The sequence below is a fragment of the Pezoporus occidentalis genome, unplaced genomic scaffold (genome assembly GCF_034315485.1).
Source record: "Pezoporus occidentalis ecotype Australia unplaced genomic scaffold, CSIRO_AGI_Poc_V1 ctg119, whole genome shotgun sequence".
Taxonomy (NCBI): domain Eukaryota; kingdom Metazoa; phylum Chordata; class Aves; order Psittaciformes; family Psittacidae; genus Pezoporus; species Pezoporus occidentalis.
Genome location: NW_026912983.1, coordinates 1,203,299 through 1,224,247, shown reverse-complemented (window position 1 = coordinate 1,224,247; position 20,949 = coordinate 1,203,299). Strand labels below are relative to the sequence as shown.

Here is a 20,949-nt window from a genome sequence, read left to right as displayed (position 1 = left end):
TCCTTTTTGGTTTAGGCATTCTACTCTCTGATAAAGGAGAAAATGAAAGCCTCAATATCAGGCTACACATTACCAAAGTATTACACAGTTCATAAAAATAGATATATTCAGTTCATCTGAGATCATAAGCATTGCTATTCACACAGATTTTATTTCCTGAATTCTAAATTGCTTTCATTGAGCATCCTGTGAAGGAAACAGAGAATTCAAAGGCAGGAAGTAGAGGTGAAACAGGAGAGTTAAATCTGCCACATATAATCATTCTGTATTTTCTTCTTTCTCCGCTGGGGATTATCTCATCCACCTGATCACTCCTCCTGCTGTCCTTAATATTCCCCTTTCCCCATTTTCCCATACACTTCTCATGATTATAATAAGAATACAATCAAGTCCCAGTGCTAAAACAGGCACTTATTATTCACGTGAAGTTTTACTTACATTCTGAACATGGTAAAACCCAAGGGGAGTCCCTCGACCATTGTTTTTGAGGGGTTCTGTTGAGAAAGCTTCATCGTGTCGATGTAAAAAGCTTTAAAAAAACAAAGAAATAAAAACCCAACAATAAACCTCCACAGAACCATTTAGTGAAGATTGCTGTGCTGTGAACCCTACACTAAAAGGAAACCTATATTTTTTCTGCGAGGACTTTACAGAGTTGAGTCCCAAGTCTTTGAACCACAAATCCTGTGCTTGTTTTCCGTCCATTAGTGCTAAATTTCATTCCCTTTCATAAGGGACTAACCCAAAACACGCTTACTTGAGAGCTACTGAGTTACTCAAGGATCTTACAGCTATCATTCCAGTTGAGCATGTGTACAATCAAATACCACCTTAAAAGCCATTACAAAGCAAAAACTGAAGTTATCTACAGCTAGTCTCTGCAGAGTCCACTGTGACTCATAATTCCTTTCTGCAAACCCTTATTCCCTAACACTGTCCTAACACAAAGCAGGTACTGTTCATACAGGACAAGTAACTGACAAGGTGTTTTTCTCCTCCATACCACACTGCTAGCGATGCAAAAGGCTTTCCATCAGACCCTCATTGCCCACTATTATTTGCACTATCAAACCCTTACTTGGTAGCGTAAATAAGGACAAATTCTTACTTGAACTGGCAGAAAATATCTGCGTATTCAGGAAGGATGCCGCTGGCCTGCAGCACTGTCACACGGAAGGTAAACACACTGCCCAGTTTCAAGTGATCACCAATTTCCTCAGTGAATCCTTCCATAGTCATCTTCCCATCCAGAGTGGCTGACTTCAAGTCTTAGGGAGACATAAACACCCCGCATGAAACCACTTTTTTCTTCTTCTCCTCCCACTCTGCCCTTTCTTTTCTTAAAATATCCCTTCAGGACCAGTTCAGTCCCATCACACTTTTTTGTTTAAGCCCAAAATACTTGCTCATAATCAAAAGATCTAAACACCTGGGAACAGGTTGTGTACATTTCAAGTGTTCTTCAATTGAGCAACTCCAGCATGTATCACATGCAACCCATCAGTTACACCTCTCCCTATCTATTGTATTCTTGAAGGACACTCAGAACCCTTTCCTATCACTGACCAAAGTGTCCCAGATTTCCCTTCAGTTCTCCAAAACCACTATATATTTCTTGCTTACCCAGCTCATTCATTCTGTTGATCTCCTCTGGAGGAGTTGTAACCTCTGAATTCTGTCCTTGCCCTTCCACAATTCTTAATTCTTCCAATGACAGCCCAGAGCGAGTCATTGCAACTGAAGAAAAATCACTCTGAAACATTAAATGAAGTGGCATGTAACAGACTGGTTCTGACATCCCTTTCTTCCCCCACAGTACTTATTCTTTTTTAGAAGCACAAACTACTGCACTCAAGGAAACCTAACTCAGTTTTAAGACTTCTTACCTTATCAAAATACTCATTGTCAAATGAGATTTTAGCTGTGCCAGACTGTCGAATGCCAGATCCATAATCTGGGGCTTCTTCATCAGCTAAAAAACAGAAAGGAAAAAACAGTGATGGGAGAGGAGAGGGAAAAACCCTCAGAGTTATCTACATAGAAACTCTGATTACAATGGAAACCAGTCCATAAAGCAGAAGAGGCCTCGTTCCAGTCAGGCAACATCAGATTAGAGTAAGTGGTGGAAAGAATCACAGCAGAAATCTGACCACTGTGAACTCAAGTGTGGGAAAACAGCAAGACAAGCTCTGAAGATGCATCATGAATATACTTCACTTTAAAGAATTTTGAATGCAAAACAACTTTATACTGAATTTGATTATTTATTTACTTCTGATTATTATACCTGAGGTAAATTAACATCCCATAATGCAATGACCAACATGAAAGTGGATACTTACACTGATTTAAACTGCCATCTAAAATTCTGTAGCCATAAACTAAGCAGTAACACTAGCAAGTGTTATCAATGCATGTTTTTAAGTCTGAAGGGTGGTCCTGTCTGTTTAGCCTGTCATCTAACCTCCTCCTCTTTGTGCAGAGGAACAATGAGGCCTGCTTAAACACCAGGTATATTTTCCACAGTAAATACATGCTTGCAAGAGAAATCCCATGATTCAGAATGTGTTCCAAAGCTTTGCTTAGAGACCAAATAATGCCATGGCCTTCTTTCAGGTGATGCCGCCAGTTCAATTTCTACTAGGCATGGTGTATTCTATTTATATGGATGGATAGAGTATTGATTTGGAAATATTTGGTCAACGCTAAGGAGACCAAACCAAACTAGAAATGGGACTTTTGTACCCATTAAATAGATTTTATTTCACTTGCTGGTTTAGTCCCTGCCAGAGTTATTCTTACACTTCTTCAGAGGCTGAGATTTCATTACATGTTCCCATGGAGAGCAAAACTTCCAGGGTTACCCTGCCTAAAGAATACAGAAATGCTGGCAGTTAGCCACTGCTAGAAAGGACAAATTAGGGGAAGCATCTGTGCTCTCACCAGCATGGACACAACATGGCTAACTACCACCAGTAAAACTCAACTAGCTCACCTCATACTGGAAAAGTCTATTAGCTGCTGACTAGCAGACTACAGTTAAGCTCTGGCACACATACAACACCAGTTCAAAGCTGGATGAAGCAGTTACCATCCCCATGTATCCACCCTTCTCTTCTAAAAAGCTGGTAATTCTTGGTGATTAAACAGTATGTTAAAGCAGCTTCTAAGTCCAAACACATTTCAGTGAGGCAATGAAATGGGAAACTGCTGCTGATTTCTCTTCATAATATGTTCATACTGCAGGCCAGAAAGAAAACCTTCACTCGGTTTTTAGCTTTTAGACTTACTGACAGTAGTCAGCCCTTTCACTGTCTTCAAAAGCAGTGCTATATTAATTGCCACATATAAACTTCAGAGGTCAACACCATCATTTTAAAAGCTTCTGATCTCTTTCCAGATTTATTCATGCTTGGTCCATATGATTCACACCAATGGAAAAAAATCAAAAGCAAGTTCATAATAAAGAACAAATATTCTTCGCAACACTAAAATTATTCAGGCTTGAGTATAGAAAAGAGAGGTTTGATTTGTTTGCCCATTTTTTGAAGGGGCAGCTATTTGTAGCATACCAGAGAGGTGCAACATAAAGCTCAGAGTATCTCACCTGCTATAGCTTGCACTGCTACTCGCAGAAATCCTCGTACTTCTCCCTTCTCACTAACAACAGCTACTCTGTGTATAAGAGGCACCGGGTACAGCAGATTGCTCAAGTATACAAATGCCCTGGTAATAGGAAGGAAAGAAAACACAAACAGCATTAGGCAAACATCTGCAAAACCAGCCTGCAGTATTTGGTTGGCTAATGGGACATTCAAATCTTCAGTCTACTTTACTCCACCTATTAGACCTGCACTGTGGCCACGTATCCATATGGTCCACACATGGCTCTGCAGCAGTGTCAAAACTAAGTGAAGCCACAAAATGCTCTAAATAGAGTATACTGGAGACACAGGGCTTATATTAGTGAGTTACAGAACATATGAAGGACACAACTGAAGATGATGACTTTAAAGAAGGTAATTTTAGATGCACCACAGTTGTAAATGGAGCTGTTAGCAAGATGACAAAAGTCTAAGGAACTACTGATTATAAAGAATTGTTTGAGTTTTCCACCCTATGAGTGGTTTGAAGTGATAAATTAAAAGGGAATTGATCTACTGTGTTCACACAGCCTCAAATATTTTACTGAACATATAAAAACACCATTCAAAACAGACTAACTGAATGTTTTCTCTCTCTATGTTCATTTGGTAACACCATACAGAGAGTAATCAGAAACCTCCAATAAACCATGAGTCACCTCTTAGGTTTCTTGGAAGATTCACTGGGTGTATAGACAGTGGAAGACTGATGGTCTTCATAGCTAAATATCTTCAGGAGTATTGTATTTATTTCCTTTTTTATAAAAACCAAACCAAGCAACACAACAGAATTCTCAAGCAATAACTTAGAAATTACAATTTACAATAGAAAAAGCAGCATTTAGGCCCAGTACTGGACAATCCTGCCATAACACTACCCTTTGAAGTTATAATCAAGCAGGGTCCAGTTTGGAACAGTAAGTTAACAAGTTTTATTGTACAGATCTTTAATTGAAAGTTAGACTAATGTTACGAAGTTATTTAACTTCTGCAATGAATTGCAAGAGTTCTTAGAACACCACACTGCAGTGTGATGAGAAAACTTCAGATGCTGAGAAGCCCAATGAGTCAAGTACAGAACGGCTCTCAACAAGGGGAACAAATGAAAGGCTTGATTTAAGGGAGCTGTTTCAGAGTTCAGAAGAGTACTGACATGCATAGAAGTTTAACCAAGAGTTTCACCAATCATTACATTGTGACTAAGCAATTAATGAATTTATGCATATTGAGTTACACTAAACACCAGTCATTTGTTTAAGGTTTCCTTCTTGCAGTCCTTTTTTATTAGTCTTTATTATTAAGTATAGTTAATTACTCAGATTTATAACTGTTACTGTTTAATATTCAAAGGGAAAAGTCCTGCATGACACAAGAGGACTGGGAGAGAAATAAAGATGTTCACTGCCTCTGTCTGGAGACATCAGCTATGGAATTTGTTCTGTGAACACAGCAAGACTGATTCAAACTCAATTCCTTGTGACACACAGCTAAGGACCAGAGTGTTTCTCCTTGGTTTCACATGCCTGCTCCCAGAATGAATGAATTCTCTTGAAATGACAAGGTAGTCAAAGAGGCGTCAGTTGTGAACTAAAGGGACAAAAATAATGCTACTAAAAAACCAAAGTGGTGACACAATGCAATAGAGAAGAGAATGATTAATATGGCTCTAAAAGTAGCAAAACAACAAAAAATGAACAAAACCATACATCAACAACAACAAAAGAACAACTGCAACGTAACACTTGACTATGATTAGGATCTATTTCCTCTTCAGTCTGCTCCAAAGTGAGGGAAGCACCAATAAAGCAGGGGAAGGGGGGGAGAAGAGACTTAAATTTCAAGTACTAAAATTGAATGTTTAGCATATTTTCCTTTTTTCTCTAAAAAAAAAAAAGATTTCCATTTTTACCTTTGCAATTGCAGGTGCTGCTCTTTGAGAAAGCAGCATCCCACCAGAAAGAAAACAGTCCCTCCCACTAACAAACTGGGATCGTTCACTTGGACTGGACCAGAGATGGAGCTCAGGAAGGTATGGAGTTATGTGCTCACCACGGAAAACACACACAGCTTGAAAACCATATTTCAAGCTAGGGAGAATGGACATTTTTCCCCAATAGGAAGGGATCCACGTAGCTTTGCATTGATATGTATGTGACAGCTTCACTAACTAAATGAGGCAGTCATTATAGAAGTATTCCTACTTCAAAGCCAAACTGGTGGAAAGCATTAACTGCATGAAAAATGAAAACAGGTATTTATTTGCATGGCTAAAGTTCCAAAGCTGCTGTTCAACACATGACAGCCAGAGGATTCAGCTTTGTGAGCAGATCCAATTCTGCCACCTCAGTTCAATGACCATCCCAAGTGAAAAATACAGTATTTCTCATCTTCCTTAACTTCCCTCCATCCAGTCACCTGGAATCAGTTTAACTTAGAGAAAGAAAAGCAAATCATGCAAAAAGTTTTAAGCCTCCTGTTTGGTGCCGATAATGCTGGATCTCTTCTGTAGAATGGAGAGCAAGAGCACACTTGCTGTACAGAGAAAAGAACTGGTTTATGCAGCAATCCTGCCTTCCCGTGCCATTCCATCTGCTTCATCACAAGACAGTACCAAGTTAGGAGTGGATGAAATGTTAAGGCTCTCCTCCTCCTCTTCCCACATCTGGGAGCACTCTCACTCCCCCAACATCCTATCTGCGAGTGTCCCCTTGCACCTTAGCCCAGCAGACTGAAAGAGGGGGAGCTGTATTAGCAGAAAGATTGGTGAGGTAAATGGCATACTCACAACAAAACTAGAACTTAAATTTAACAAACACAAATTTTTTTAAAAGAAAAAGTCAAAACAAAACCAACAGAACTCAGAAGGATGACATGTTCTTTAAATAACCACATCAATTCGAGATTCAAATAAAATGCCCCACAGTCCTTTCCCACCTCCCTTAGAAACATAGCAAATGCTTGCTATGTCACACCACTAAATAGAATCAGCCTTAAAGATAGCCCAGCATGCCAGAAGAGATGGCTAAAGGGACCAGCTCTTTGTTTTCCTTCTCTTTAACAGGTACAAATAAGACAGTCACAGCACAGAGACTAAAGGAAATACTGTGACACCCAAAGAGTTAGATAACTATGTGATCAATTCCTCCTCCTCCTCTCCTTCATGGCCTGGACTTATTACTGCTGATAACCCCCCAAAAAAGTACTAAAGCCTATTTTATTTCTGTCCTACACGTTCCACAATATACAAACCAGTACACAGTTTAAAGTGTTCAGGGACTTGGGGTTTGTCATAAATTCAATGCTACCTTGTGCTCAAGACAGTATCTACGCAGATGGACATACCCCCTGGTATTTAGAAGTCACGCTGTTCAGAAGTAGAATTCTCATGCTGCAAGACACTGGGGAATCAAAATAGTTTCTACTCAGTGGTGCTAAACAGCCTAACTGCTTGCTGTGACAGAATCAGCACAAAAGACCAAAACAAGAATAGAAGAACAGAATAGAAACCAACAACTGGGAAAAGTCATTCAGCTGTCTACTCAGAGATACTACAAATGAAGTTTCACTCCTCAATGCAATTTACAGCCCGAGTTCTTTAGTATGTGCTGCTTGCATGGTTCAAGCTTAGCTGCTGCAGCTTCGCATGGCTGTCTGTAGATACAGAGCTCAGTATTCTTTTTAATACATGGAAATGGGAAGCAAGTTGTGTAACTGCCAGGAAGCACGCCTGTTTCCATTGTACAATCTATTTGCTCAGCTTGTGTTGTGCTTCCTGAAGAGTCTGTGAAATGAAGATGAATAGCTCCCCTTTTTCCCAAGCACTGAAGGTCCCGCTCCAAAAGAACACACAACAGGAGAGTGTGCTGGGATGCCAGCACTGGTACCACAAAGCAGTCCCAGTCATTGCAAACAGCACACATATGCTGTGACTAGCTGATGACCACATCCAAGCCAGTTAAGATGGCTTTCCCAAACTGACTCTTGTGGATCAGATTAACCTGAAAGGGTTAAGTTTTATAAAACACATTATTAAACATTGCATATAAGGGCAAAATTCACAGAGATCAAAGAGGATTAATGCAATTTCCTGCATCTTTAGTAACTGTAATTTTTGTTTCAAACACTAGATCAAGGAAGTTCCAACTTTTAAGCACAGCTTATAAATAAGTCCACTACAGACAAAGAATGAAGTTAGACAATACAGCTAAACTGACCTAAAAGCTTGGTAAAAGACTGACAAACTCAGCCCTTCATTTTCACAAATAATGCGAGGAAGTTTCCTGCATTTGAGGAAGCTGCAAAAAGAACCTGCCTTCCTGACCATGAGTCTTCCCTGCTGCATCACAGAAAAGGATGAAGGCAAGCTCTTGCACTCTGTTTTATACAACATCTGTGGTAACCCTTATTGTTTTAACATAGATTGGCTTACAGAGAGATGGAAAAGGCATAACTGGGGGAGGGGGAGCAGAAGAGAAGGAAACAAAGTCCCTAAATAATATGTTTCTTGTCATGAATAACATGTTTGAGCAAGATGATCTGTGAAGAAATCATGCAAACTACCACTTGTTTTATTGCAACTCGACCTTTCACTATGTTAATACTTGATACCAAGAGTCACGCATCATCTGAGAAGCCAAATCATCTCAAAGAATACACTTTTCCTCATCCAGAAAGGACCATTCTTCTTTCTCCTCATGCCATCTTTCCTCTTCAGACAGGTGAGTTTTCAAAAAATGGATTTATTGGATTGGACTTAGAAAACTTTCCACCATACTGTGAAATTCTCTTCTATGGAATGATTACATACTACGGTACTAGCTCAGTGACCTTGCAATGGCTAAATAGAGCATTTTCTAAATGCTCAAATACTGTACACAAGCAAAACCACATTCATTCGATGTTGTGACAGTTCTCTAGAAACAGATTTCCTCACATTGTCACATCTAAGGGGTATTTTTCTCATTATTTAGGTCTTCATGGCCTCTGACATGGGAAATTAGAACTTAATATTAAACTATACTCATTCTCTGGGAATTCCAATTTATGTATACAGATATTTTGGCTGGCTTGACAAGCTATTCTGTTTAGCACAAGGCAAAGCCACTGCAGTCTACAGCAAGAGCTGGTCCCTTTTGGCCATTCTCACAGTAACCTCACCAACCTTCCCACTAAAATGAACCAAGGGGATCGGTCGTAAAACGGGTCGCGCCCATCATTGAAGAGGTCTGATCCCTCCTCAGTTCCAACGTCGGAGCCAGTATCATCCACAAAGGCCTCATCATCAAAGTCCTCCATCTCATCCTGCTGTTCATCAGCCAGTTCAGTGATGTCGGAGTCAGCCGTGGAGAAAGTGGGGGAGGGCGTGCGATCAGCAAGACGCTCATTCACGCAGCCATGGAATATGGGGGAGCTAGATATCGGTTAATGGAATACCAATTAACAGAGGGAGGGGAAAGAAGAATGCTTCATTTAACAGCCTGTCCTGGGTTCAGCAGCACAGAGACCACCTGAGCGACAAGCAAAGGCTTCAAACCATCTGGACTGCAATGAAATGTAAAGGGCGGGCTTGCTAACAAAGTCAGGAAGGAGAGCATCCTTGAACTGAGCAGAAAGCAAATGAAAAGTGAGTATATACATGGCTGAACATACAGTTATTGAGAGCACACCCATTTAACACAGCTACAATTCTTATTTCCAACACGTAGCGTTTTTGTAAATAGAAAATACTGTAAAGGTGCAGCTGACATCAGGAAATAGTAAAGAATCCCATCAGACATTAGGTATTGCCATAGGGTTTGACCAAACTATTTGAACCACATACATTAAAAGTAAGGCCCTGGACCACTTTTCCCCTCAGTTTCCAGTGTTGCTAATTATTCTCACAGCTCTCACACAGTGACTTCAGATAGAACTTAGCTAACTGCATTTTTGTAAGCTAAACTTGTAACTTACTAAGGGTTCAATCAAAGCAGATCCTACAAGGTTACACCAGAACTGGCAACACTCTAAAGAGTATTTTCTGCTCTTCACTACATTTTAAGTCTATCAGAAATCCCAGGAAGACACCAGACACAATTAACACTAGTGGCCACACAGTTTATAACCACATCCAAAGTCCAAGTTCATCCCGAGCTGACAAGAGTTACCAGTGCACCAGCAGTTGAGATCATGGTCACATACCTCCCAACAAGCTTGAACCAATGAAAGCGATCATAGAAGGGGTCGCTGCCTGTCATCGCGCTTTCACTCTCCTCCTGTGTATTAGATGCCATCTCCCCAGCTCTGTCATACATCTCACGCATCAGGTCCAACTTCTGCCTGTGTACAAGAAAGCAGGAGTTAAAAATTAATAGAGAGTGAATAAAATAAGGCAGGAAACACCAAGTGAGGCAGACTGGTTACACCTATACCAAATTACACGTAGGAAAGAGAGAATAAAGAACAGAGGAGTCGATACCCCTAAGTTTGATGCTATACTAGTTCTCTGACATGTTAGGGATTCTGGGAACAATTCTGTGGGCTAAAACCATTAAACACAAGGCAAGGTCACTGCAGAAGTTTATATGGCTTTCAAATTGCATTCAAACTTCTGAGTATTCTTCTTAAACATCTAATACCTGCCTAGCTTTTTTTGCCTTTTTTGCATCAAAGTTACTGAGTAATTTAGGCAGTTTTTTGCATTCCACTCCAGAAATGTTGGCATTTTAAATCAAAAGTGAATGGGTTCCATTACAGACTTTTCATTATTTATTTCTTTTAGAGAAGAAAACAAGTGTTTCCCACTGCAAGATTCTTCATCTGGAAGTCATTAGTGGAAGAAAAAGCTCTTCAGTCAGTATTTAGAGAATGGGGAAAAGACATTTGCCTTTTCCCTCTTTGTAAATACATGATTAAAATTATTCAGATTGCAGTTAGAACCTGTGTAGCTTTGATAAAGTCTTTGTTTAAGTTTATTCTAAATTATGCCCTACAACGTGAGGTTTTATAATAAGAGGCAGCAAGGAAACAACTGCAGTGGAAGGACTGAAAACCGCTATGCACAGATGAGCTGTGATGAGTCTTATTAGACTTATGAATAAAGTCTAACCTTAAGTGACAAAAATTAAACGTGGGAGCAAGGTAAGATGCTGGAGAACAAAAGCACTTGATAAAAAAAAAATCTTGGAAGCTGATATTTAAAACATACCACACTGTCTAGAAAGCTGGCATTTGGGAGGACAGAGAAAAAACAACAGAATGAACAGCAAGGGGTGACATTTTTCAGTGAAGCTCCTTGGATAGAAGGAATCTTGTTCTCCAGTAATATTTACATACTTGAGTTTTTCTAAGGACCAGTAATGCGTTGCTCCATTCTTCAGATCCTGGACTTCTACAGCTACCACTGTACGGGGGAAAGGCCTGTTGTCCCGGATCTTCTCCAGCTCGGTGGGCAGAAGCTCTGGTGGCAGGGGTGAGTAGAGGGTGTCTGTCAGCAGGACAAACTGAAACTGCACCTGAACAGAAAAGGTAATATTACTTTAGTTCTGAGAAGTCACATACCAGCATCACAACGGGGACAGACACCTAATCTAAGGCAACAAATGAAGCCAGTTTGACTTTCATCTCTGTGAACAGACTCAGGGCTTTTTATACATCACTCTTCCCCCCTCAAAATGCCATAAAGCATATTTTTCAGCTTAGTACAAATATCTTGCCTTTATAGGCCCAGCTAGCAAACGTCTGGAAAAACTATAAACTGAGCACATCCTGCAGCACCCACTTCTCTTGGGGAGAGGAATGACCATATCAAGTTACAAGCAGAAAGGAAAAGACCGGGCCCTGGGGAGATGTATATGTACATGTGTTTATGATACTGACAGGAACAGCACAAGGGAAATGAAAAAGAGGAGAATATATCAACCAGATTTGCATGGGACGATGTTCAGTCAGCCAAAAGCCTGAATCAGAGACTCATGATTTTCTGAACCCTTTTAAAGCCCAAACTAATAAGCAGTCGACATATAACTTTAAAGACTACAAGTAACTCTAAGTGTTTGAAGCAGGATTATACAGTCAAAACAGATGAGTCAGAAAATTCAAAAGCTACTTTGCGTGTCCCTACCTTTTTCTTTAATTCCACACTGATGGCATTGGCTTCTTTCAGATAGACTGCATTTCCCCACAGTTGGTCCCTCAGTGAAGTAAACTGGTGAAATTTCCACTTCCTGAAAGCCCACTGTGCAAGTTCGTACTCATGTCGTGTCCAGGGCACTAGGAAGAGCAAAGAAAGAAATAAAGCACTGCGACTTCTCTAAGTCACCACAGCAGTCAGTACTGCTGCTGACTGCATCATCAAGTTCTCAACACCTTTTCTGGAAGGGAAGAACACAAAACAAAACCCTGCATTTTTATTATTCAGTGAGGAAAAATTGGACTCAAACTTTCTCACCTCTAGCAGTGGAGAAACAATGATCAAGGAAGGAGATTTGAAACAGAGAAAACAAGATAAATTCTACTCCTATTATTTTCAATTAGTTACCAGGTTTTGAAGCCAAATGCTGCAACAGTGGAATGAAAGCAAGTAGTATGGGAATAATAAACTCGAACTACTGTCAGAAATGGAGTTATACAGACATGTCACAGCATGAATTCCAAGAATTCCTACCAAAGAGCAAAAAGAAACTTCAAAATCAAAACCGGGAATGAAAGGCAACAGTATTATTTTGGTTTAAGACATGTGAACTCTGTTAGTGCCGAAGAGATTGAGTCCTTCAAATTCAAGACTACTGCAGTTTAACTAATCTCGTTTGTGAATCTGTGGAATCTGGGGATGTATATCTACTGCTGATGTGGAATTCATTCCATGAATAGGTATTTTACATCTTTATGCTGTGAAGATTACAGATGAAGAAACTATGAAGTGCTTCACAGCTTTCCAAAGCAAGTTTTCTATCTATTGCAAAGATACTGTAGCAACTGTTCCTTTAGGCTTGGCTATGTCCAAATTAGTTTCAGCTTCAAACTCACCTTCTTCCTCCTCTTCCTCCTCCTCTGTTGTTTCAGCTGCCAAGGATCTCGTCTCTACCTGCTTCTGTAGGGCCTGCAGCTTACTCTCATAGTCCTGCGGGGAGAGAGGAGATACCGTGTAGGAGGACAGACAAAAGCAAGGAGAACAGTTAAGAGAGACTAACACCTCAGATGGAATGACAGAGACAGAGAAAAAATACATGAAGACATTTCCGTTAAAGCTCAGAGATCACATACCAACACCTATTGTTTTAGTATAATCTGTCCTTGAAAAGAGAGAAGACAGAGGCCAATACAATTAACACAGCAGTGCTGTTTAAAATCATCAGATACACATGCTCATAGTATCTGTAAGAGGCAAAGGTTTAGGATTTATGTTTTGCTGAAGACTGGGGAAAGGGGATTTTGGGGGGGAACCTGCTTGCTGCTTTCAGGGAGGTAGGAAAAATATAGAAATAGAGAAAAGTACAGAAATAAATGTAAAAGGGGAGGATTATTCACCTTCATTTTCTCAAACAGGAGAATTAACAGCACCACTGATTTGCCTTTTGATACAAAAAAGTCATTTCAGTTGGGGGGAAGACGTTTTCAATTAGGTTTTCCTCTTGGAATGCAAGCAGCATTCTCACATGTGTGTTTAATACACCAGAAGATGAATACAAATACCACCACCCTGGCAAGTGGGCAGACCAGTCTGTGCAGAAACCTCTGCTCCACAAGGAGCACTTCAACAATACCTTCCGGTGTAAGAGCATTTTCTTCTCATTCAATTCTGCCTTGAAATAAATGCTACTAAGACCTAATAACCTTGTTATTATTTGGTGGTCAAACAAATACAAATTCAGGATATTTACAACAGATCTTGGTCTCAGAGCATACCTCAGTGCTGTATTTTATTGTTTGGAGATAATCCTCTGGCACTCATTACATCAATTAAACTGGCTTCTCAGGATTTTTACAAAAGAGTTACAACTTATTAAGGAGAATTCTTGAAGCCACTCATCTTGTGCTCCAACCTTCTCTTTTCCACAGATCCAATTCCTAAAATTCCTCTCCAATGCACTGTTTGCAGTAATGCATTCCTAAGTCTAACAGCTATAGAAGGAAAGCTTTACATTTTCCTTCCATCTTGTTTAAGCATCCCACCTAAACAGCTGCCTTACTCGTTTCTATACAGTACAGCACTTAACACTGCCATAATGTGATTGCATCAAATTTAACCCATGTTCAGTCAGAAAGACTTTTAGACAGTATTTGGAAATGGGATAAACTTGAAGTGTGTTCCTGTAGTTTCTATTCCCTGGAGCTAGCATTAAAAAATGGTAAATGTGTTCTTCAAAAGTAGAGTATTTTCAATGCCATGAGTTTAACACCCATGACCTTTAGGAAGAGAAAACTCAACTATTAAAGATATATGGCCATTGTAGGAGGGCTGCATTGTGATTTTCTTATTTCCTTTTGGAAGTTCATTTGTTCCTTCTGCATCTGTGTCTGTTTCATTCACACCAAGGTGGCTACATACTTACAGTGTAGGGAAACCTTAGCCCAGCAGCAAAAGAACTACAAGCAAAACAAACATACATCCTTCTTTTGATATTCTTTCTGAAACTCTTAATGATTAACAAAAACAAGCCCTATTCTAGGCTTGATGAGGAGTTTCAGACTTATCTACAGTCCTGAAATACCCAGAGTACACTCCTCTTACAAATTCATTCACATAAAGGCATGCTCTCTGGTCTTTTGTTTCCCAGTCTTTGTAGATAATGTTCTTACATTTGAAACCAAGGTAAAACAGGTCAGATGTGAAGTGACAGAAACAAGCTTCTCTTACTTGCAAGGAAGGGTAAAATACTTTGTTTTCCTCTAGTGTGAAGTGGGTAATCTGAGGATGCCATTTTGAGCTGCTAGATAGAAATGACGAAACAAAAAGCTCTTCAGGTAGTGTTTAAATACAATCTTTGACCAGATTCTTTTGGAGAAACTGAAAAGCTGCAGAGGGAATGGTCAAAAATCTGGAGCATTCCACTGTGAAAATTCTACTTCCAGCATGAAACACCCAGGCACATCAAATTCATTCAAAGACCTGATTCTTGTCTTCTCTATTTTCAGACCTGTGAGCCATGTAAGTGCATCTTCTGTATATTTTAATACCTAGATAAAAGCCTAATAGAAGCAGCCGCTTTTTAATGACTCCACATTAACAAAAATTATTCTTAAAACTAAGAACTGAAGCGTTTTTTTCCCCATAATGAAAAAACAGCACAGGTACCATTTCCCTAAGCAGCAACCCAGGGCTGAGATTGCCTCCTGGCACTTGAAACTATGGTAGTATTTACAAGTAACTGGTGTTGAGTAACAGATGAAGGATGAACTTCAGGTTGGCTCACACAGAAGGTGCACTGACTGCACTGTAACAGGGGGTGGTTTGCTCTACTGTGAGATGGGCGGCTCTCCAGGTAAACATTTCCAGATCTAAATAGCAATAAAACACACATAACTTAGTGTGTATTCTGTATGTACTATGTAAAGGTGCCTCAACTGCTAGAAGAGGAAAAAGTACATCTAGAAGCTGCCCCCGACTCGAACTCAATTGTTGTACAGCTTCAGACTGATTGAAATCATTAGCTCCATGAATGTGGAAAAAGGGAAGGCAAAGTTTATTTTGCCCATGGGCACAGAAATATCTAAAGCCACAACAATCAGATTTTAATGAAAACAGAAAAAACCAATCAGACACTCCAACTAGGGCCAAGATTTTTAAGACCAGACTGGACCAGCTTCTGAAGCAGAACACTGTGCCATAACAACTTTGATTCTCCGGATCTATGTGATGTCCACAATGGTACTGCAGTGCGTGTGGTTCCCTCCTGCATTTGAGGTATGCATAAAAGCCTGTTTCTTTTGTCTTCAGCAGGCAGAGAGCAGCCAGCCCTGTATTCTCTGCCAGAGCTTAGAATTTTAACTTAAATGAGTTTTGTGACAGTGGACACAAATAGTGTAGCCTGCTTTTCACATACAGCAGCAGAAAAATCAGGGTGGACGGACTTACAAGAGTCAGATTGAGGAACAATTAGAGAAACCTCTTTAACTCTGCCAGAACAACACCAACCCCAAGACAGGAAATAAAATTAGAAGCCTGCAATCAAATTGCGCTTCCATTTCACTGAGACAAGTCTGACACTTACAAGAGTATTTCATAGTTTATTGAAAGAGCACTTGTTACAATACAAACCAGTTCTGCTTTTCACAAGGCAGATGCTTGCTCTTAAAGACAATCCACAACTTGTTTTTTTCTTAAACAATGGACAGATCTGAAAATCCCATTTAATTCAAAGGCAGCTCACTGCTTTCTTTATAGTACAAATAGGTACACAGCATAGATTTCTCATGTGGCAGCTCCTGAAGTGGTTCAATGGGAAGTATCCAAGTCAGATTTCAACATATAAAGGATAAAGAACAAATTTCAACATATAAAGGATAAAGGACAAACAGTGAGGGAGATATAGAAACTATGCTAAATGTACTGATAAAAATAGCATCCTCTAATTTGACAGATCCCTAAATTTAGATTGCTTGAGAAAGGCTGTTGTAGTCAATCAGAGGAGAGTTAGTGACATGCACTTCCCCCAGCCCCAAATCCATGTGTCCCTAGGGAGTCCTAAAGGATATTTCAGCAATCATCACTAAGGCACAGGTGGATATGAGCCAGCTGTCAAAGCACACAGCACATCAACACTTAGCAATGGCAATGAAGCTTACTAAACCAGCACTCCCATCATGGATACCACACCTGCATTAACCCGAAAGCCTTTCCACACTGTCTTCTATGAAGAAGCTGTATTACTGTTCATTAGCTTCATTAATACAGAGTTTGGAGTGAGAGGTGTGTGTGTTTCTGAATAGTGCAAGAGATGCACAAGTTTGTATTGCTTCCCCTATCAAATAAGGCACTACATTATAATTAACATTCCATTCTTAGAGCAGGCAATTATTTTTATAGGCCATTCTTTTGTTTTTCAAGTTTCATTTCTGTAATATCCTCCTAAAAGCCAGGTAAAAAAAAGCTGCTTCCTCTGAGCAGACTGGACCCCATTTTGACATTGACTACCCTTTTCTGACAAATCATAAAACATCAGAATAAGCAGGGTTGTTGTAGTGCTGCACTAAAGCAGTGGGGCAAGAGAGACTGATGCAACCTATGGCTCATCATCATCGCCACCACTACCTAGGCGTTTCTGCTCAGACTTCTGAGCTGAAGTTGGCAAAATCCTTTTAGTGTCTAGCATTAAAATATCAAGCAGCCGGAGTTTTTATCTCATGTCAGTACACATAGTTGCATGGACTTCAAAGTCACTCTATGCTCAATCACATGGTGATTTCACATAGGCAGTCACTATCCTCAGCAAAAATGGGACATGATAAAATTGGTTTCATCTTCTCTCAGGACCTACCCCATGCAGACTTACTCCGTTTGGCTCACATATTCCTACAGAATTGGGAGGATTTTCCCCAACACACATTAAGAGAGTCCAAGCCTTTTTGAGGATATGAAAGAACTCGTTACTCTTGACATGCACAAAACCAAAGTGCAATGTACTACTAAAACTGGATTCTAAAATAAAGGCAACAGCAAAACAGTACTTGAAGGCCAAAACTCACTTTGCAATTCTGACTCAAGCTCAAAGAAAGTACTGCTCCCCTACGAGGCTTCTTTAAGAATCAAGACATTTTGGATATGATGCTTTATTTCCTTTGTTCAAGTAGGCCACAGCATGAGACAAATGCAAGTTACAAAGCCGGATTTGGACACAAAGTTAAACCTGCCATAAAGTAATTCCCAAGTGATGTTCTTTTAGGACAGTTAGAGGACTGACTTTGTATCTCCTACCTCAGAGGGCCAGTATCCTATCAGTAACACATGTGCAGAGACTTAAAGAGTTGACACTTGATTAATAGATACATACATGGTGAGTGGCTGCTATGTAATGTGTCGCAACCAGCACCTACAGCGTGCACAGGTGAGGAGGGGGCAAAAAAAGGAGGACAGGAAACAAAACCAAGATGGAAAGTAAGCTCAAGGCACTTCCTACTCATCTACAGCTATACTGAAACACGCAGAACTAACAGTTACCAGTAGGGCTTATATTTCATCAAAAAAAATAAGCAACCTCAAGTAAATTAAAGACTATTTGTGCAAACCAGCACAAATAGACTGCAAAGTGGACCTACCTTACCAGATCTAGGGTAGTAGCCAATTTTGGTTTTAAAAACGTATTCAAGTCAAATTTCAAACCAAAATAAGTCCTCAAAGCTTTAGATGGGCTTATACTTAAGTCCACAGATTTTCAGAAGTAAGCACAATTTTGTCTTGCACTCAAAGAAACTCAGAAAGAATAAAGGGTGTAGTTAAAATTGGGACTCTCCAATGGAGATAAAAGTCCACGCTCATAAAGCCTATTCCTTAATCAACAGTTTTCCTCTAATTCATTTGAAACAATCTGAAGTAGGGATTGCAAGCACTTGTTTTATGGGAAATCACCTGCAAGTGCAGACCCTCTTCAGATCAAAATAGACATTAAACATTTTAACTTGCATTTTGAGCGTGGGGAGAAGGAAAATGAATCCTATTTTCTCTTCGAAGTCACCTTCTCCTTTATTAAACAAGTCTTGAACCAGGGGTTTAATCCAAGACCAGAGGCACTAACATGAGGTATCACATTAAGGTGAAGCAGTTCAATTCTCCTATCGTTGAGGAGAATTCAGCCAATTCAAAAGTAGTGATCTATAAATCTTCATAACTATTTCAAGAACATCCCCAGGCTTATGCCTTAGAAAGCTGAAAACACAAACCAGAAAGCATCAGCATTCTGAGGCTTCTTCCTGCATCAGAGTGTTGTAAAATCATTTCTATCCACAATCTCTGTATAATAATTAAAAACTATGATATTTAGAGATACAAAGGGAATTAGAAAAAGCTTATTTCCAAAGTATTGCTTCAGCAATATATATATATTCTGACATAAAATTCCATTCAGGCAGGTTTAACTGTCACAGCAATTTAATACCAATAATCATGAACTTAAGCAGAAGGAGGAAAAAAAAAGACATCTACTCAAGGAGTGGGACTGTTGTGACCCAACAGCTCTTCTTAACTTCTCTATAAAACAAAGCCACGTATCTTGTCAGCCAACAACTTTTGGTTTATAGGTTATTATTACCATTAAGAATTGGAGTTAAGAGTGGAAAATATTGTTCTGAAGAGCCAAGATCAATTTAAAACCAGATGGTCAGTTTCCGTATTGCTAAGAAAAAGGTCACAAGGAACATTCAATGCTATAAACTAAATTCCTCTTTTGATTGTCTACGTAAAACACAGGAGGAAGGCAGCACTTTGTAAGATCCAGACAGTATTTTCAGCATTAGAAAAATACTCCAAGACACACACAAAAAACCCTGGTAAATGAGCTAGCCGGGAAGTTCTCCCCTCCACATCCCTCCCCTCCAAGTCTTCTAGTCTAGGCAAAAAAAGGGTTTAATTTTTCAGGATGTTCTTCCAATCAGTGTTGTTTAAACCTCAACAAGTCACATGCAAACTGAACGGGCTGAAGGGCCGGTACCTTGTGTTTGTGTGGCAAGTTCTACCTGGCCAAACAAAACCCAAAGCAAGACATAAGCAAAGCCAATCCTGGCTGTTTCGCAGCGATAACCCAGAACGGCCCCTGCTTCCCTCCTCCCCCAGCCTACTCTTGGCCAACTAATCATACTGTGGTTTCTCTGCCCGCTTTGAGGTTGGGTGCTGAGAACTGGCGCCTCATCCGTGGGGGTGTCACAAACTGGTTACAGTGGTTAGGCCGGTCAGTCTGCTTTGGGTGGGAGCTGGCTGTGCCGCCTTCCGCCCCGCCTCCATTGCTGGGGTTGCAGTAAGGCTGGCGGTGCTGGTGGATGTGCCGTTTCTGCTGGAAAGTCTGCAGGTCCGGGTTCTGCTGCCCGCTGTACGAGTGCAGGGATTCCGAGGAGCCCGAGCTCTGGCGCCGCAAGCCTTTCTGAGAGCCGTTATTGAGAGAATTGCTCCTCCAGCGCAACTGAGGTGATGGCTGCTGCTGGCTGCTGGGCTGGGGCTGAGTGTTTAACTGCTGCCTGTTAATTTGGATGTTATCTTGGTTCCTCTGGGGGCCATAAAGATTCCACAGCTGCTGCGGGTCTTTAGGAGCAGCTTTGCTTTCCTTCTCTTTGTTTTCCTCTTTGCTCTTATCATCTTCTTTTGGGATTCGAACCTCAATAACTTCATCCTCTGTGATAATGATATGGGTGCCTGGACTCCATGAGTTCCTATGTTTGGGATTGCTTTTGAAAGGAAACCGGGGCTTGCGATTTTCGGGCGGGATAAATCGGTGAGGCATGTTTTGTCGACGGAGCTGTTTTGCTATTTCCTGCTGCTGCAGGTTTTTAAAGCGGATCTGCTCTTGCCTCATCCAACGTAATCGTCCACGTCTGAAAGCAGGATCACCTGCCATTAACTGGGAAACACGCTCCTCTTTGGCAAGCTCATCATTCTCGCTTCTTTTTAAGTCATCCGTGGGCTTCTTATCCACATCCACCACACTGGCAGAGTTCGGAGACTTAGCATTAGCTATGGTTGACTGAGCTTTCTCTGGAGACCCTATCAGAGGTAGAACCTTCTCCATTTTTAGCATCTTATTTCTAAGGACTTTTATCTCTTCATCCTTCATGTTGTTTTGCTTCTTCACTTCTTGCAAAATATCTTCCAATTTGTCTATATGCACCTTAAGGTCATCCACATCAGTTATGCCTTTACCATTGGCCATTATGTCTTCAATCTTCTCATCTCCGACTCCTACTGTGTCCCAGACATCACGAGCAACGGCTCGCCACGATTCACGCTCATTTGGATCTTTTTTCCCATACATGGCACAGAGCTCTTTCATTTTAACAATGGCCAGAGCCTCAATCTCCTGCCTAGTGTGCCTGAAGTCATTGAGCGCTACCTCATAGCAAATCTCTTTCACAGCCTGAATCTTTAAGTCTGAGATGGTAACCCATTTGGAGTCTTTGCTAAGGCGTCGACGCTGGGGTATCTGGTACATTTTAATAGGCTCTCGTTTCTTCCCACTGCTGGGGAGGCCACACTTTTTTACAATGGTTTGGAGCTTGCTGGGGGGCAGCTTCTCTCTCAGGGAAGTGATCAGTCTCCAACTCTCCTCACACGATCTCTTGTCCGAATCATCCCCACTATCAGAGTCTGCATCCTTTGGAAAAACAAAAATCAAGAAGTGGCCCC

At 40.5% G+C, this 20,949-nt stretch overlaps 1 protein-coding gene across 10 annotated transcripts in view; it reads right to left on the bottom strand.

Moving 5' to 3' along the window:
• Nucleotides 1-20,949, bottom strand: part of KIF1B (kinesin family member 1B) — a 95,532-nt gene that overhangs the window by 23,055 nt on the left and 51,528 nt on the right. For 6 of the 10 annotated variants that reach the window (XM_062604462.1, XM_062604487.1, XM_062604479.1 and 3 more), the window contains 10 exons: nt 12,651-12,744; nt 11,746-11,894; nt 10,959-11,137; nt 9,825-9,962; nt 8,806-9,054; nt 3,608-3,726; nt 1,887-1,972; nt 1,624-1,753; nt 1,109-1,268; nt 439-529 (listed from right to left, as the gene is read on the bottom strand). In XM_062604462.1, the coding sequence (XP_062460446.1) occupies nt 439-529; nt 1,109-1,268; nt 1,624-1,753; nt 1,887-1,972; nt 3,608-3,726; nt 8,806-9,054; nt 9,825-9,962; nt 10,959-11,137; nt 11,746-11,894; nt 12,651-12,744 (1,395 nt within the window). Of the gene's footprint in view, nt 1-438; nt 530-1,108; nt 1,269-1,623; nt 1,754-1,886; nt 1,973-3,607; nt 3,727-8,805; nt 9,055-9,824; nt 9,963-10,958; nt 11,138-11,745; nt 11,895-12,650; nt 12,745-15,831; nt 20,918-20,949 lie in introns of those variants that run through there. The other 4 variants (XM_062604514.1, XM_062604521.1, XM_062604530.1 and 1 more) reach the window with 2 other exon arrangements.